Raw genomic sequence first — 18,184 nt, forward strand, 5'->3', positions numbered from 1 at the left:
TGCTGTCCTGAATTTTCACAGCAACCCACCACAACCAGCAGAATAAGGGATTTCTAGCCAAAAGCTTTCAAATTAACTCCCCCCTTCCCCATTTTTGGGATTCCACTTTTTAAATATTTTCTTTGCTATAGTTTAGGATTATGCCCCAATACAGTAACTAAACCTCTTGAAAGCTTACTAATTAATGTTTCATTGTTCTCAATTTGATTTTGTAATGACTGACTGAAGAGGCAGTAGATAACAGCAGACTGGATCTACATGGGAATGGGATCAACCCTGCCCATTCCACCTAATTGCTCACATGGTGGATATCCTTATGGAATTGGCCTCCTTGGAGATCTGATCTGCATTGTCATTAATTATAAATAGTAATGATCTAATGGATCTGGCCAAACCCATGGGGCTATGTAGAGCCCAATTTCAGATCTCCACGATCCCTTTTCCAACCTGTGTTACATCTGCATAGGTTTCTAAGGTGCATACCCTGCACTCAGAGCAGCTTATAAACAGCTTGATTTTATTTATTAACCCAGATTAAAACCAAGAGGAAAGATATAATTCAAAGCATCCCACCCACTTCTAAAAGGCCAGATATCTAAAGGCCAGAGGCCTGATGACAGCGGAACATTTTGCCTGGTGCCTAAAGACCCCCTGGACCTCTCACTTCTTTAAGAGTCATGTCCTTAATAGGCATACGTTCTCAGTGACTTCATGCATATCCTTAATGTGTAGTTTTGGTTGCAACCACGTGTTGTAACATGACAGTGGCAGTAGCGGAATTACTTTTGTTTCATTTATTGAAAAAGTGACCGGTTTAATTCCTGTATCAGCAGAAAGGTGGTGTGCAGTTTTCTTATCTTAAAATTTCAGCCTATATAAATTCTTTTATTGGTTAAATCCAGCTCTAAGTGGTGATGCTTATGCAAGTGAAATAACATCCACAAAAAGGTATTAGGAGACCTGAGGGTAACTCAGAAGACTACCCAACTACAGAAAATCCAAGAGAGAAACGTACTCCACACTGAAATGTTTTTTGTTTACATTGGTATGTGGCTGCTGGCACCTAAATTCAATATGCACTGAAAAGGTTATGCATAAAGATAAGTGGAAGGCAAAATGCAAAGAGCTACAGCTAAAACCTTTTCTGTACAAGGGGGTTTCATTAGCTGCAAGCTGAGGGAGCCTATCATAAGATGACGCAGCCAAGAGGAAAATACCCAGAGGAACTTACTATGGTTCCATAATTGCCTTGAATATATCCACAAAGTTCTTTGGTCCTTTGCTGAAATGGATGTAGAAAAGAATGGGCCTAGCCATCTTTTTGTGAGTGACTGACACAACTTACCTTTGTTTCAACAGATTTCTTTTGAGTTTCGTTCCCTTCTACATTCTCAGCTTGCCACACTGTTCTTCGATGAAGTCGTTAAGCAGATGGTTGCAGCATTTGAAAGAAGAGCATCCAAGTTGTACGGTCCAGAAACAATCATACCTCGAGAGCTAATGCTTCACGAAGTGCATCACACATAAAAGGGGGGGGGGGAAGTAGTGTTAAACTACTTGGACATCGTGTTTTTACGTGAAGTGTTCTCCCATGCGGGCTTCTAGTTACATGGGAATTTGAAAATTATGTATAATACTACTGTACAACACAGGCCTGTAAGATGCAGATGTATATAATATAAAGCTTCAATCAAGTGCAATTATAAGGTGCTGATAAAGAGTGGCAGCTATAAACTACACCAAAATTGCCTTCTTCCTCTTGCCAGTTTTTATGGAACTCAGCACTATCTACTGCCTAATGTTTTGCAGTGTTTCTAATATTTACTATTGGAATCAAGTTTTAAGTTATTAGTCTTTCAAATGCATATTTAAGTTATTTTTGCTATTCAGGAAAAGCTTTAAATTAGCATATATAATTCTGAGAACAAATTTCTCAGTATGTGTAACTATATTTAGTAGGGAATGTTTAGTGTGTAAGTGGAATGAATATATAAAGGGCTCTTTTAATCAATAAACATGTATGACATTGTCAAGTGCTTTCACAAGATTCTAGCAGGTAAATCTGTAAGGAGTCATTAATTCAAACTTTAAAGTGACTTGAGTTTCACAGTTCTGTTTGTATATTACAGTACAACTTTGCTAGGATAAAAACATACTATTCCCTTTGTCTAGACTAAAGCAAGTGTTTGGGCAATCCTCTCTACAGCTAGCACTGAATTTTGCTGTTTTCCAAAGTTGTATAACTGGCTGTGCAACTCAATGTATCCTTTTCAACAGATTCCCAAAACGGCTTCAAGATTACTACCTTTAACTAGGAAGAGTCTTTAAAATTTAGGCATCACAATCAAGAGAAGCTGTGGCATTTTATCCTGAGTGATGCTAAATACACTGGGTTGCACAAATTTAAAGTAATAAAGCGAAGAATGTAGCTGCCTAAACTTTAATAGCTCTTAATCTTGAGCAAGAACAAGGAGTACAACCTTGGGCTCTCCAAATTTGAGCAAAACCAGCAAAAATCAATATAGCTGATGGCAAAGGAACTATTTAGGCTAACCTTTCTCCCATTCCTAGAAGAAGAAAAAAGGTTTAAGAATGATTGGCATCTGGTTCTGTACTCCCAAAGAAATGTTTTCAGGCTCACATACCTGATACAAAACAGGATTGAGTTGTGAATAAGTGAATACATATACCTTTTTGAGCAATCTTTTATTACATAAAGTTGTCACATAATTGTATATTTGTCTACTTTGTACACAATTTTTATTCAGTCTTGCACACAATGGCTTCTGCATGTCCTAGTGATAGCAAGCACCAATAAAAGTCTGATTTTAACAGAACTGCAAGTGCTTGAACTGTTTAGAGCACAGCATTAGTACACGGATCTTCCACCCAGTATCAGGAATGTACAAATGTCTTTATTCAAAGTACAAAATAAATTATCTGTAGGCATGGACAATGACTGTAAACGATTATGCATGTCTAAACCGAAACCCAGTAACTATTGTTACAGTGATTCTTCAAACACCGGCCCTTCTGCAGTCACTATCCATCCTGTTTCACCCTGACCTGAAGTTTTACTTAAAACTGTCAGGTCACTCACTGTAGTTCCATGATGGGGCATCCCTGTAGCTGAGCATTAGAACATGCCACCACCTCCCATGCCAGCCCCCATGCCTCCCATGGCAGCTTCTTTTTCCTCTTTAGGAATTTCAGTTACTACGGCTTCAGCTGTAGACAGAAGGGAAGCAACACCTGCTGCATCCATCAAGGCTGTCCTTACAACCTAAAAAAAGAAGTTTAAGATATATTTCAGTGAGACACTTGTACAGCTCATTATCTATTGTGTTGAGATGATAGGCCCGTTGGGAAATAAGAGAACCTACCTTCGTCGGATCAATGATGCCTTTCTCTACCATGTTTACGAACTCGCCAAGCATGGCATCGTAGCCAACGTCGGCTGCGCTTTGCATGATTTTCTCAACTATCAGTGACCCTTCAACGCCTGCATTCTTGGCAATAGTCATTGCTGGGATTTTCAGTGTTCTCTTGATAATTTCGATGCCTTAAAGGAAAAGGTAAGTGATGTTAGCAGAAACTAGTCTCGGCAACGGAAGGCGTACATTTGAAATCCCATTACCAGCAAGGGAGCCAACAAAGATTATAGCAACCCTCTCTTATCCTGCGCATATGTTTGCCAGAAGACTACAAGAAGCAGACCTTTTGTCCCTTTCAAAAATCTTAACACCTCCCACATCAGGGTTGGGGAAACCTTTGACCTGCACAACCTTTTGGACATATGCCAGTGATGGACAGAGCAGTAAATAAAATTGTTATCTAATGGTAGGCCAGTTTCAACACCCCCCCCCTATTTTCTACCCAGGCAAGCAAGAAGCATCCTTAAAATTGAAATATTCAGCACCTGAGCCTGAGGTTCCCAGTCCCTGCTCTAAGGGATGATGACCTTGAGGGCATCCAGATATAGGGACTCCCAACACCCACCAACATAGCCAATAGGAGCAATTCAAAGACAGGTTAACCAAAAGAGTTTCCTGCCCACTCAACTGTCTGCACCCCCCAAGAAAGGCTGTTAAATGCTCCCAAGGAACCAAGGTTTCTATGCAAGGAACTACTGAGGGAGGGAGAAGGTACTGGGGAACCTCATGTTAGCTTTTATCAGGATCCAAGCTCTTAACTGTTACTTTCATTTCTTTTAAAGCATGTATAGTGCACCTACCAATTTTCTGATCTTCATTGGCTGGAGTCAAAGTATCTAGCGCCGGAATGCACCGAAGCAGCGCACAGCCGCCTCCTAGAACGATGCCTTCCTCTACGGCAGCACGAGTGGCATTGAGGGCATCCGTGACTCTGTCCTTCTTCTCATTCACCTCAACGTCACTTGTTCCTCCAACCTAAGAAAAAAAATATTGTTTTAGGCTGCTGTTCCGAGCTCTAATCTAAAGTTATTTCACAAAGATAGCTCTATAGCAGGGGAAGGTGCATGATGTATGGCCTTCCCTAGGGAATGCTGGGCTGCAAAACTCTCATTCTGACCAGGCTAGATGGGGCTGATGCGGGTCAGACTCCACCATCATCTGGAGGGCCGCTGGCTTCCTATTCTCACTTTATAGCCTAGAGAGAGCTACTTGCACCTGCAGGAAAAAAGCCTATCATTGTGCAGTGATCTACTTTTGGTGAATGTCACTGTGGTGATCATCTTTTAGTTGGCAGGTATAGGACTTTTTCTTTCATAATATTATTGGGTGAGCATTTAGTAAATAAAATAGTAATACTGTATTCTTCTGATATTACAAATTAAAACATCTACAATAAAGTATTTTTTTAAACAACTGTAAACTGCTTAGAAACCTTTTTTGTATGTGTGTATGTTTGTGTTTTCATTATTGTAAATCGCCCTGTGGTCCTTGAGTGAAGGGCGGTATAGTCGTACCTTGGTTGTCGAACGCCCTGGAATTCGGACCTTTTGGCTCCCGAATGCCGCAAACCCAGAAGTGATTGTTCCGGTTTGCGAACGTTCTTTTGGAACCCGAAAGTCCGACAGGGCTTCTATGGCTTTTGATTGGCTGCAGGAGCTTCCTGCAGCCAATCAGAAGCCACGTTTTGATTTTCGAACGTTTTGAAGGTCGAACAGACTTCCAGAACCGATTCAGTTCTACTTCCAAGGTAGTATATAATAGTAAAATAATTTTATGCAATAAGCAACAAATAAAAGTAGTAGTAAATAAATAAATAAAAATAAAAAATAGGAATAATGATAATACGCAGATTCACCTTTAGTACAGCTACTCCGTCAGAAAGTTTGGCCAGGCGTTCATTGAGTTTCTCTTTCTCGTATTCACTTGTTGTAACCTCCAACTGTTCAACTATTTCCTGAATGCGCTTTTCAATTTGTACTTTGTCACCTTTCCCTTTAAGTAGCAAACAGTCATCTTTCGTCACAATGACTTCTCCAACTTTACCAAAGTCATGAGGTTGAATGTCTTCTACATTTATGGTCAAGCCTTCTTCCCCAAACACCTGAAACAGATTAATATTAAATACTTTAAAAAGTCCACGGCTTTTTTCCAATTACTGATTAGCTGGTTTCATTCAGACAGCTTCACTGGGAATGCAATCCTAAACGCACTTACTAGAGAAAGGCCCACTAAAGTCAGTGAATGGGCTTATTAACACTCTTTAATTCTTCACATAGATTTTCTGTACTTGTAATTGCAAAGTGACCTACAGGAAGTAACAGCTTCCTGGACATTTGCAAAAATTGGTTGATTTATTTTCTTTACTTCTACGGTAATGCCCCACCTTTCCTTCAGGGACCTCAACGCTGCATACAAAGCTCTTGCTCTCAGCATCTTATCCCCACAAGCACCTTGAGGTAGGTTAGACTGAGAGACAGCAAGTGGTTCAAAGTCACCCAGCAAGTTCCATGGCTGAATCGGATTTGGACTCGCAACCTGGGTTCAACCACTACAAATGTCTCCGCCCGTTACATTCACATTCTGAATTGGTTTCTTAATGCACAGAGCTTACACTGGCAATGTTATCTATTTTCTAAGCAAATCTTTTATGACTGGAAAGAAGGGCTATGTTCAGCACTGAACAACCAATGATGTATGCAATGGTAAACGGGGCATAGCATGGCTTAGGCCTGACTCAACTGATCAGTGCGTGGTGCTTTCTTTAAACTGACACACATCTGTAGCTCAGTTGTAGAGCACGTGCTTTGTATGCAAAAGGTGCCAGGTTCAACTCTTGACATCTTTAGGCAAAAAGGGAAAAGATTACTGCCTGAACCTCAGGAAAACATCTGCCAAACATCTGTTGATTGTACTGAGCTAGGTCACAATCTTCAGCTGGCACAGGTGGAGAACCTATGACCCTTCAGACATTGGGACAACAGCTCCCATTAATCTCAACCAATAGTCAAGGATTATACTGGTTCCCCATCACGGTAACAAGTCACAGCCCAAGCAAAGTTGCAGCAGTCGCAAACCATAATACAGTGGTGCCCCGCAAGACGAACGCCTCGCAAGACGAAAAACCCGCTAGACGAAAGGGTTTTCCGTTTTGGAGGCGCTTCGCAAAACGAATTTCCCTATGGGCTTCCTTCGCAAGACGAAAGCCCATAGGGAAATCTCCAGGACAGCGGGGAAGCGCAGCGCGTCTTCCCCACTGTCCTCGGACCTCCTCCGAAGGTTGGCGGTGGGGCGGAGAGACCTTCTCCCCGCGCCAGCCTTCGGATGGCTGTCCTGAAGACTTGCGGTGGGAGGAGGGTTTTCCTTCCCACCGCCAACATTCAGAATGCTGTTCTGAATGTTGGCGGTGGGGAGGAAAAACCCTCCTCCCACCGCAAGCCCCGGGAACAGAGGAGAAGCACTGCGCGCCTTCCCCTCTGTTCCCGTACCTGTCCTGAAGGCTTGCGGTGGGCAGAAAAGTCCTCCGCACCGCCAGCTTGGCAAGCGGTCTCCATAGGAACGCATTAATTGATTTTCAATGCATTCCTATGGGAAACCGTGCTTCGCAAGACGAAAAACTCGCAAGAAGAAAAAACTTGCGGAACGAATTAATTTCGTCTTGCGAGGCACCACTGTACAAATATGGTTTAAAAAAGGTGGTCTACAAAGTTGGGCTCAAGGTTGGTTGGGGTTCTTAAGAAGAGGAAGACTAGTGAGTTATGTGGCCTAATGGCCTGTCTTTGTATGAAGTCCCCATGTTCCTATGGCAACCTGGATTAACATCCATCGTATTTTGTTAGAAAAGTACATATAACCAGTGATGGCTCTGCAAGGAACTGGTAAATGAGTATTCCATGCTAATTATTTAGTGTTAGTACTTAAGATACATATGAAAATTTACTTACAGCACCACCGGTAGCAACTGCCATATCTTTAAGCTGATTTTTTCTATTGTCACCAAAACCGGGTGCTTTCACGGCAACAACCTGCAGGCCAACCTTCAGTCTGGAAAAAAAAGGAGAGAAAGTCAGCACTCCGAGTTATTAGTTGTTCACGTCTTTATTCCGAAATGGTACAACTGTGTTCTGGTAAAATAAGGCTCTCCATAGTTGACAACACTGAAAACTCAACCGAAAATCAGTGAAAGTGATCTCCTATTCATTGTTTGTTTATTTGTCAGGATTTAAATTTGTTTTCATATTAAAGGCTGAAGACTACAGTGGTACCTCGGGTTAAGAACTTAACTGGTTCTGTAGGTCCGTTCTTAACCTGAAACTGTTCTTAACCTGAGGTACCACTTTATTTAATGGGGTCTCCCGCTGCCGCTGCCACACCATTTCTGTTCTCATCCTGAAGCAAAGTTCTTAACCGGAGGTACTATTTCTGGGTTAGTGGAGTCTGTAACCTGAAGCGTCTGTAACCCAAGGTACCACCGTACTGATGAACATCTCCCCCCCCCCCACATAGTTTAAGCCCACTAGATCTGCAATGCTAAGTATTCTTTTATGGACTTCCTACTTCAATCAATAAGGCTTATTTCCTTTATGATCTGGCTATAAAGTGTACAATTTCTTGGACCAGACAATACCTGGAAAAAGAAAACGTTTTATCTAATTATAGCGAAGATTTTTGCCCTACCCTGCAACAGTTACCCCTTTCTGCAGCAAGATCACTAAGGAAGATCAAATGGATTAAACTCAAAAGTGTTAAAAATAAAGACAGATACTTGTTCCACGCCTACCTGTTTAATACAAGGGTACTGAGGGCCTCTCCATCAACATCTTCAGCAATAATAACTAAAGGCTTGCGGTGATTATTGGCAATTTCAAGAGCTGGTACTATGGACTGAACACTAGAAATCTTCTTTTCACTGATTAACACGTAAGCATCTTGGAATTCACATTTCTGTCCTACAGATGAAAGCAACATTATTGAAATAAATTACAAAATACTATCTCAAGAGATAGTGACTATTAACATTCCTCCGTTTCTAATCCTATCATAGCCATTATGCAGCCACCTTCTTTGAAATGCTTCAAAAACCTGCCCAATTACAGCAGACTTTCAATGGTCTCTAACATACAACTTTTCTTTGAACTTAGTGCTGTTAAAATGCTACCCAAGGACATGCAAAAACAGGACTATTAATTCTTGCATAATTCTGTATGTTACTGGTTTTGTTTACCTGAAACCTGTAACATACAGTATTTCAGTTTAATTCAGGGATGGGCAGAAGGTAGATCAGGATCTAGTGGTAGATCTCTCTGTGATCTGCAACAGATCAAAGATTTCCGGCTTCCAAATTTTTAACAATGGTGTAACGCTCAAAACAAAACAAAACAAGCTTTTTCAACTTCCTTCTAGATTAGGCTGCTTGAAATGAAGGAAGCTTGGGAGAAATATAATTTGTTACTTGTGGGAAAGATTAAAGCTGGATTCCATTTTTTACCTATTTTAGTAGCAATCTTTTTTTTTTTGGCCTGTACCCAAATTTGGGTCCTCACTTACAAGTATGCAAATAAAATGCAAGCATGAGAGTTCCAGCACCTATAATTTGTGAGGCAGCTTCGTCAGCAACGGCACACAAAAGGGCAAACACGTGTTACGTACCTAGGGTATTCCATCAAGAACCCTAAGAGCTTCATTAAGGTTTGGATCGTGAGATTAAGTTCCTGACAAGTGCCATGGGGAGCTCTCACCTTTCCCTGTGTGCTTATCCGTATGTACAAACCACATCACATGCCAGAAAAGATGGCACAACTTGTGCCACAGATCTAATTCTGTAAATTAGGGAGTGGGTTCTAATATTTGCAGACACCTCTATTTTGAGGCAAAAAGGAACACATTACTAAGATTTTTTTTTAAATTGCGTTTAGTCTATTCCAACAGAACCAAGCTGTTAAGGCAAACGAACAGTGTGAGTCTTGTTCTAACTTACCTTTGGCTGTATTAATGAAGTAGGGAGAGATGTAGCCTCTATCAAACTTCATGCCTTCAATAATTTCTAATTCATCATTCAAAGTTTTTCCGTCCTGTTTTTTTAAAAAAGGTCATGGAAATTAGCTGCACCCTGTGTGCACAACCTATCTCATAACAAGCTGCTTCATTTTCTGTTTTAGATCTTTGGCTCCCCCATAATGTTGCACTTTTTCTACAATGATGAGGTCTTTTCCTCAACAATGAGCTAGTATCCTATTTTGGCATACAATAAGCAGACCTTACTAGAGTTACCCTTACCTTAACTGTGATAACACCTTTTCGTCCAACTTTTTTCATGGCGTCAGAGATTATGTTGCCAATTTCCTTGTCGCCATTTGCAGATATTGTAGCAACCTGTCCAACAAAAAGAGAGAGGTCTGCGTGAACTAGCTAAAAATACTACCTTTTTTTTAAAAAAAGAGGCTGGAGTATTGAAAGCATAGTCAAAGAGGCATTACAACGCAAATTTAAGGAATAGCGCCTAAAACATTTTCTCACAGATACAATATTGTTAAAGGAGTGAAATATTACATATAGCATGCCCTCTTAAACGGTGCACCTACACGATATAAAAGTAGCAGGGAGAAGGAAGATGTTTGTTTTACGAAAGAGATAGCATTTACCTGAGCAATTTCTTCTGGAGTTGTGACTGGTTTGGACAACTTCTTCAATTCCTCAATTACAGCATCTACAGCGAGCATCACCCCTGAGGGAACACGGTACAGCTATGCAATTAAACGCGGCAGCTAAAAAAGCCAATGCAATTCTGGGCTGCATCAATAGGAGTATAGCATCTAGATCAAGGGAAGTAATAGTGCCACTGTATTCTGCTCTGGTCAGACCTCACCTGGAGTACTGTGTCCAGTTCTGGGCACCACAGTTCAAGAAGGACACTGACAAACTGGAACGTGTCCAGAGGAGGGCAACCAAAATGGTCAAAGGCCTGGAAATAATGCCTTATGAGGAACGGCTAAGGGAGCTGGGCATGTTTAGCCTGGAGAAGGTTAAGGGGTGATATGATAGCCATGTTCAAATATATAAAAGGATGTCACATAGAGGAGGGAGAAAGGTTGTTTTCTGCTGCTCCAGAGAAGCGGACACGGAGCAATGGTTCCAAACTACAAGAAAGAAGATTCCACCTAAACATTAGGAAGAACTTCCTGACAGTAAGAGCTGTTCGACAGTGGAACTTGCTGCCAAGGAGTGTGGTGGAGTCTCCTTCTTTGGAGGTCTTTAAGCAGAGGCTTGACAACCATATGTCAGGAGTGCTCTGATGGTGTTTCCTGCTTGGCAGGGGGTTGGACTCGATGGCCCTTGTGGTCTCTTCCAACTCTATGATTCTATGATTCTAAACAATCTACACAGTCAACAGCAAACAAACTTAACCATCACACTATGCTCCAAGAGCAACAAAAAGGCTATAAATGATCATACAATGCATTATCCCTGACTGCTGGGATGCAGTTATCACATTAAACACCAGGAAGAGATAGGGTCCACACATGTCATAGTGCTGCCTCTTCCTCTTCCCTGCATCATGAATTTCTCCCCCAAAAAGCATTCACTTAGGAGGGGTTCTTCACCTAGGAAAACACAGTGCATTGTGCCATTGGTTACCTCCACCCCCAACATCAAGGGCTTTTCACCAGCTAGGGAAACGCCAATCTGAAGCCATGGAGGTTCACTTGAATCTGTCTCTGCCTTAAAAAGGCAAGAGCAGGAGGCAGAACCAAAAATGCAACTTCCATAGTGCCAGGCAACACAAAGCAGCAATAGGAGGGAAGATGAAGATGCAATTTGCTTATTAAGACTATCTGCGGGCATGCGCTACTCAGTTTGGGCAGTAACTGTTCCTTCTACTATGCCATGCAGTCAGACCTTCAGAGTCTTAATCCTCAACACACTTGTTTCATGCTTTTGAAGACGACCACAAAAGCATTTGATGTGCCTCTTTTAAAAAAGACCGATAAAAGCCCAGGTATCATTACGCTCGTTAAACAACATGTAATGTAAGCTGTTGCCAGAAACAATATACAAAAATTCACTGACCAATGTGCTTTAACAGGGGTCACAATATATTGTTAGTACAGTGGTGCCTCAGGTTACATACGCTTAAGGTTACAGACTCCGCTAAGCCGGAGATATTACCTCGGGTTAAGAACTTTGCTTCAGGATGAGAACAGAAATCGTGCTCTGGCAGCGCGAGGCCCCATTAGCTAAAGTGGTGCTTCAGGTTAAGAACAGTTTCAGGTTAAGAAAGGACCTGCGGAACGAATTAAGTACTTAACCCGAGGTACCACTGTAATTTCATTCTCTCATTGCTGTTGGATCTCATGATCCACATTCCATAGCGATAGGAGTGTGGGAACAGAACTCAAACACTGTATTTCCGTTCTATGTGCTTTTGTACTTTCTCTCTTTGTTCTCTGCTTTCGGACAGAGGAGACGTGTGTGAAGCTGCTGCTCACATTCAATCATGTTTGTTGTTTTGATCTGTTGTAAATAAAGAAGCTTTTGCGATGCCAAATACCTACACTCACTTCCTGCTGATACTCAGCTAACGCTAATAGCGTGCCCACAGCTCCACTGGATGTGGGTCGCTGGACACCTGCGTACGAGGAAGGGATGTACGCATATCTATGACCAGAAAATTAGACACCCCACTTCCCATTTTCTTTTCACGAAAGTAGCACCTTGTCATGTTTCTGCAACATTGGTACATACAGTGGTACCTCAGGTTACATACACTTCAGGTTACAGACTCCGCTAAGCCAGAAATAGTGCTTCAGGTTAAGAACTTTGCTTCAGGATAAGAACAGAAATTGTGCTCCGGCGGCGCGGTGGCCCGATTAGCTAAAGTGGTGCTTCAGGTTAAGAACACTTTCAGGTTAAGAACGGACCTCCGGAACGAATTAAGTACTTAACCCAAGGTACCACTGCAATTTGAAAACAAATTCCAAGATAAACAAGGAAGATAACTAGAGGAATTGGCAGGTCTGAGCCAACGTTATCCACATCATTACCTCTCCTGATCTCCACTGGATTTGCTCCTTTACTGATCATTTCAAAACCCTCCCTGGCAATCGAACGTGCCAGTACCGTTGCGGTCGTAGTACCATCTCCCGCCTCTTCATTGGTATTGTTGGCAACATCCTGAACTAACTTGGCTCCGATGTTTTTGTACTTGTCCTTCAAGTCAATTGATTTGGCTACTGTCACGCCATCTTTCGTCACCTTAGGGCTTCCCCAGCTCTGTTCGATAATTACTGTTCTCCCCTGTAAAAACATGAGACACACACACGCACAATGAAACACTGGATTACTAAGGTAATTTCTTCCTGAGGCTGGAAGCCGCAACGCTTTCCAGGAAGGCAGATATGCACTCTCCATTGCCTCCAACAATGTCTTGCATCGATTTCAACAGTGCAACCGACTCCCTTGAAAGACGGTGGACTCCCCTTCTTTGGAGATTTTTAAGCAGAGGTTGGATGGTCATCTGTCATGGATGCTTCAGCCAAGATTTCTGCATAGCAGGGGTTGGACTAGAGGACCCCCTGAACTCTACAATGTCATGATTGTAGAAGATTAGAAGAGCCTGCTGGATCAGGTCAAAGGCCCATCTAGCCAAGCATCCTGTTCCCCCAGTGGCCAATGAGTTAACTGTGGAAGGCCCATAAGCATCTGAGCACAAGAGTACTCCCCCTTCCTGTTGTTTGCGGCAACTGGTATTTTGAAGCAGCCATTAATAGCCTTCTTCCCCCATGAATCTGTCCACCCCTCTTTTAAAGCCATCTGAATTGGTGGTCACCACTGCCTCCTGAAGCAGCAAGTTCCACTAGTTTAACTATGTGTTGTGTGGCTTGCAGTGTTGATGCACAATCTGGCTTTGGTTAACATTTACAGACTTTTCCACCAGCAGATGATACCTTAGTAAGCAGAGAGCTATGTCAAGATGCTTGATATACACATGGAACCAATGTTTACAGCTCTGAACTTCAGGTTTTACATACATACATAAAATATTTTTAGCAGGCATTCAACTAATGTTGAATGAAGTATTTACACTTGCACAATGGAACTTCCTCCCCCCGCCCCACAAAAAAATCTGTTTTAGGGGCTCCTTCTATCTTTTAGAACAGATATGGGGATAGCTAGTGCTCATGCAAGTGGGACGGACATTCTGCTACATAAAGACAATTTTTTTGCTCTAACAGGACCCTTGTAAAACTTCACTGTATGATATTTATTTATGGGACACCTGTCAAGCTACTAATCATTCTGAGTGCTCACGGGTTGCAGAACACTGAGCGTAGACATAGCTTGTTCCTCTCTGCCACCTATTGACACAACCGCAGCACAGCAGCCACGGCTGCAACGCCTGTAGGGGCATATTTTGTGATATTTATATAGCAATATATAATATTTATCCGTACACATGGTGCATTTCGAACAACCCATGAATGTTGGAGGGGAGCAACAGCAATATCTTATGAAAGGAAGTGGGGGCACAGATAATGTGAATGTAAAGGAACAGTTCTATTTAAACTGCTGGTATAGATAATACAAAATGTAAATTAGTTGTTCGTTATCGTGTGGCTTTTATATCTAAACTCTGTTGTTCTTGTACCTTATTTTAACTTTTTCTAAGAATTTGTCTGCAAATCATCTTGCCATATTTATCAGATTAGTAAAAAATTTAAAAATGACCAGCTCTGAGGACATCGGAGGACCCGCTTAAAACGAGGGTCCACCAATTCCAATTAGCCTTGGTAACCAGCTAAACTTTCTGCCCACTGCTGGCAATGACACTCTTTGAGAAACAAGGTCTTGCTTGACTAAGGTATTGTATGACACAGTTGGGCTGTGGGAAACTTTCTAACTTTGCGCTGAGCCAAAAAGCTCACCAAAGAAATTATCACCAGTTTTTTTCCTGAGCCTCTCTGTTCAGTGTGAGGGCAAGTATAGCGACTGTCCAGAGTACTGTTGTGACTTTTGCTCACTTTAAGCACATTTTACCAGTGATGAGCACATTTATGGACTGCTACAAGTGGACAATGGTGCGACTACAAAGGAGCAAAGGGATGTGTTACACAGGTGTAGGAAACTAAAGCAGGGAGCAGGAGAGGCAGGAAGAGCATGTGACTGAAGAGCAGTGAGTGTTTGCAATGAAGACGGACAGAGCTTTGGGACCGTTAATGGTTAACTGAGATACTTTACGTATTACTAAAGATTCATGTCTGTAGCGTATTGTAAGGTTCCATCTAGAATACTTAGCGAGACTCCCTGCTGCTGCTTCCCCTGGCTGGCCTTAGAAGCCCAAAAGAAATTCAGATGAAGGCCACCTTGTGTACACACCTCTTGATGCCCCTTGTCCTGCCTGAAGGTCTAGCCACCATTAAGGCAAAAAGGAGATCAAGCGAGTGATGCATTCTGCCTTATATGGCAATCCTAGCCCCCCTCAAACTAGCTATATATGCAGCTGCCATGTAGACTTGAAACCTTTGAGGATTTTAGCGCAAAGGAATAGCAAAGTGAGAGAATGCATGAAAGAACATGTCCCAACTATCTCATTCATCTACTTGCCAGGCAACAAATTCTAATTCGTGTCAAGTATGTATGCCAGTGGCAATAAATGTACAGGAATGCTCTAGCAATCTATTTTAAAGAGGAACCAAAGAACAAGATCCAGTCAAAGTGAAGCACTTTTAAGCCCCAATGATTCCACTGGAAGGTTATTTAAGCACATGCTCACCTCTCTCACTGAAAAACCAGTCAGACCCCAAAGCTCTTAATTTTGACTGGATCGTACCCCAAGCATGTAGGATATATTTTGGACTATGCTCATCCCTTCAGCACAAGCTTCTGCATAACAGCAAGTAAAGCCTTTTCAGTACCTTTGGTCCCAAGGTGACGGCCACAGCATCAGCGAGAAGGTCAACGCCCTGCAGCATAAGAGCTCTAGCATCTGCTCCAAATTTAACTTCTTTTGCATAGGATCTTGTAAGGTGCGGGGCCAGTGCTCTGGACACCGGCCTTATCTGACGCAGCACTGTTGGTAAACGGAGCATTTCTACAAACGAATGAAATTTTAAAAGAAATCAGTGCCAACACAACCACTGCTAGAGAGCATTCCATGCCTGTAGCCGTGAGCTCAGTCGCGACCATTGCTTGAAGGTACACAAAGTGGCTGAAGTCGTCTGAATGCAAGCACTGCCTTTTGAAAAAAATGGCGACTGAATTACAGGGCTACGCATGACTGGCAACAGCCATAAAAATCAGAGTTAGAAAGGACCCCAATGGATCATCTAGTCCAGGAATAGGCAAACTCGGCCCTCCAGATGTTTTGGGACTACAACTCCCATCATCCCTGACCACTGGTGCTGTTAGCTAGGGATCATGGGAGTTGTAGTCCCAAAACATAGTCCAACCCCCTGCAATGCAACAATATGTACCCATACGGGTTGCTCATTTGAAGGTCCCTCAGGTGGCACAATGACTATTAACCAGAAGGTGTCAAGCCCACCTAGGGACAGCTGTGGGCAGGATTCCTGCTTGCAGGGGGTTGGACTAGATGACCCTCAGGTTTCCTCCCAACTCTAAAGTTCTATTATTTTATGTGCTAACACCAATTAACCCTGTACACTAGCATAGGACACTTAAGGCCCTCCAGATATTGCTGGACTACCACTCCTTAACCACTGCCCATGTTGGGTGCAGTTGATGAATGTTAGGAGCGTAACAAAAGGAGGGAACCACGTTTCACAACCCTGGCATACATATTTATCCTGAGGGAGAAAATATTATATAACTTCAGCACTGATTTCATTTCAACAGAGTGCATGTGCGTTTTAGAACATATACACATGATCAGAACTACTGAGCAAACGCTTGCTTAATGGGGCATATCTAGATAGCTCAGTTGGTTATGAAAATGCCAAGCTTGCAGGTCTGATCCCCATACAGGGAACTGCATATCCTTGCTTTTTTCAGGACATTAAGTCTAGATGACCCACATGGACTTTCCCAACTCTACAGTCCTAAAAATCGGAAGGGGTATCCTATTGATTGCAATTAGTTACCTTGATGTTAAGTTTCAATGCAAAGGAGCCAAGGGAACTACAATGCTGAACTAACCAAATACCAGGAATAATGGAGATAGGGAAACTGCTCAGGTCATCAAGGAAAAGCCGATGAAAGAAAACGGGGAGGTGGGGTGGGATGGAATGGGTGGGAGGGAGGGAGGGAGGAAAGAGGCTTCAGGAGGAGAAAACAGGGAAGAAGAAAGTTCAATGAACAAGCCCAGCGTATCCTTTGCCCCCCACACGTGCTCCTTCCTACCATCAGGTCGGCACGCAAGGTCATGCGGACCCAGGCCTCCCCCTGCCGCCAGGAGGGCAGCGCTGCAATGCAAAGGGAAGGGAAGGCTAACTTTGGCCCACCTTTCCCCCTAGGGCGGAGGTGGTGGGGGGTGGGAAAGAGAGGGGCGCAGCCCCACCTTTAACGTGGAGGAAAAAACGCGCAAAGGTCTCCTTCAGCAGCAGCTTCACCAGGGAAGTCGCAGAGGGGCGCCAGAGCACGTGCCAGGGTCCCAATCAGCCACGCAAAAAAAGGGCCAAGCGATCACGAGAGCCTCGCAAGGTTGTGATTTATTTATTTTTTTTTTGGGGGGGGGGGGTTCCAGCCTAAGCGGAAACCGTCAAAGCGAGGATCGGACCTCGGCATGGAAGACTCGCGGGTCCCGCCCCCCCCATCTCCCAACACACGTGTGATCGCATTCACACGACAGGGGAGCGGCGAGAATAAAGGCGCTCGGGCCGAAGGAGAGGCTTGGCGTGGCTGCTGCTGCAAAGGCCGCTTCTTCCCCCTGATAAATGGGTTCTCTCTCCCGCTATCCCCGTCACGTCTCTATAAAATCAAGCACTGAGACACGCGTCGTCGCCGCCGCGCCCCCCCCCAATAAGGAGTTCCCTGATCCCATCTACCCTTTCCCCTATGGGGACTAAACCACCTCGTGCGGCCGGGAGGGGGGTGGTCAGGAGACCATGCGGGGAGGGAAAACCCCGTTTTCATGCACAGGACCCTCCCCGCTCCCATTGGTCAAGCTCTTCCTTTCCTCTCTCCTTCGCGCCCCCCCCCCCCGCCGCCTGCTTACTCTTTGGCGGCGGCTGGAAGCGGTTGCAGTACGAACGGCAGCGGGCTCGGCTCGGACCGCACGCGCACAGCCTGGGAAGCAGCGCGGCTCTCTCGCGACTCTCCTCCGCCGCCCCGCCCCTTCCTCCTCCCCTCTCCAGAGCCCACGCGAGAGGTTGGCGCGGAAGGGAACCCGGGAACCAGCCTGGCGGCATAACCCTCGCGCCCCGCCCAATCCTCGCCTCGGGAGCAGGAGACGTCAGGGGTGGGTTGAGCGGGCGGGGCTCTCTCGCTTGGAGCGCCTGCGCTATGCGCTTGGACGGGTTTCAAAACGCAAAAGGCCCCGCGGGCGTTTATGCCTTGCGCAGGTTCCCGGGCCCCGCGGTTCCAGAATTTTCTGGAATGGACATGCTCGCGAAAGGTCGCGCGGGGCGTTGCGTCACCTCCGCTCCCCTTTCGCCCTCGCTCAAGATGGCGGGAGTGTCGCCTCACGCCCACAAACCCGAACACCTTATCTGTTGTTTTTTTTAAATAAATAAATCTGGTTCGCGGCAAGTAATGAGAAAGCGCGAACCGAAAAAGTTTTAAAGTCTATCCCAACTATT

At 43.9% G+C, this 18,184-nt stretch overlaps 2 protein-coding genes across 5 annotated transcripts in view; one reads left to right on the forward strand and one right to left on the reverse strand.

Moving 5' to 3' along the window:
* Positions 1-18,184, forward strand: part of COQ10B (coenzyme Q10B) — a 376,006-nt gene that overhangs the window by 14,008 nt on the left and 343,814 nt on the right. The window contains exon 6 of one of the 3 annotated variants that reach the window (XR_014538770.1): positions 42-2,837. The exons of 1 other annotated variant lie outside the window; for it this stretch is intronic. Coding sequence is in view for 1 of the 2 variants with exons in the window: in XM_083573035.1 (XP_083429161.1) it covers positions 1,360-1,527 (168 nt within the window). In the remaining variant the exon portion in view is untranslated. Of the gene's footprint in view, positions 1-41; positions 2,838-18,184 lie in introns of those variants that run through there. One more of the 3 variants, XM_083573035.1, reaches the window with a different exon arrangement.
* On the reverse strand, positions 2,688-17,913 carry HSPD1 (heat shock protein family D (Hsp60) member 1). Of its 2 annotated transcripts, none has more exons than XM_083629599.1 (12): positions 17,602-17,913; positions 15,344-15,519; positions 12,473-12,725; positions 10,073-10,155; positions 9,708-9,803; positions 9,409-9,502; positions 8,212-8,380; positions 7,376-7,475; positions 5,290-5,535; positions 4,235-4,409; positions 3,384-3,562; positions 2,688-3,283 (listed from the first exon to the last, which is right to left on the reverse strand). In XM_083629599.1, the coding sequence occupies exons 1-12, from the start codon at positions 17,792-17,794 to the stop codon at positions 3,137-3,139; spliced, it is 1,911 nt and encodes a 636-aa protein (XP_083485725.1). In that variant the 5' UTR covers positions 17,795-17,913; the 3' UTR covers positions 2,688-3,136. The 2 variants fall into 2 exon arrangements, with proteins under 2 accessions (XP_083485725.1, XP_083485726.1); XM_083629600.1 differs by lacking the exon at positions 17,602-17,913 and adding an exon at positions 16,945-17,556.

This window comes from Podarcis filfolensis (genome assembly GCF_964270895.1).
Source record: "Podarcis filfolensis genome assembly, chromosome: 1".
NCBI classification, from domain to species: domain Eukaryota; kingdom Metazoa; phylum Chordata; class Lepidosauria; order Squamata; family Lacertidae; genus Podarcis; species Podarcis filfolensis.

Coding starts and splice junctions, on each gene's coding strand:
- HSPD1 (XM_083629599.1), bottom strand. CDS start 17,794: ATGCCGCCAGGCTGGTTCCCGGGTTCCCTTCCGCGCCAACCTCTCGCG. Junction 15,520..17,601: donor CTTCCAGCCGCCGCCAAAGA/GTAAGCAGGCGG, acceptor ATTCGTTTGTAG/AAATGCTCCGTTTACCAACA. Junction 3,284..3,383: donor GCATCATTGATCCGACGAAG/GTAGGTTCTCTT, acceptor TTCTTTTTTTAG/GTTGTAAGGACAGCCTTGAT.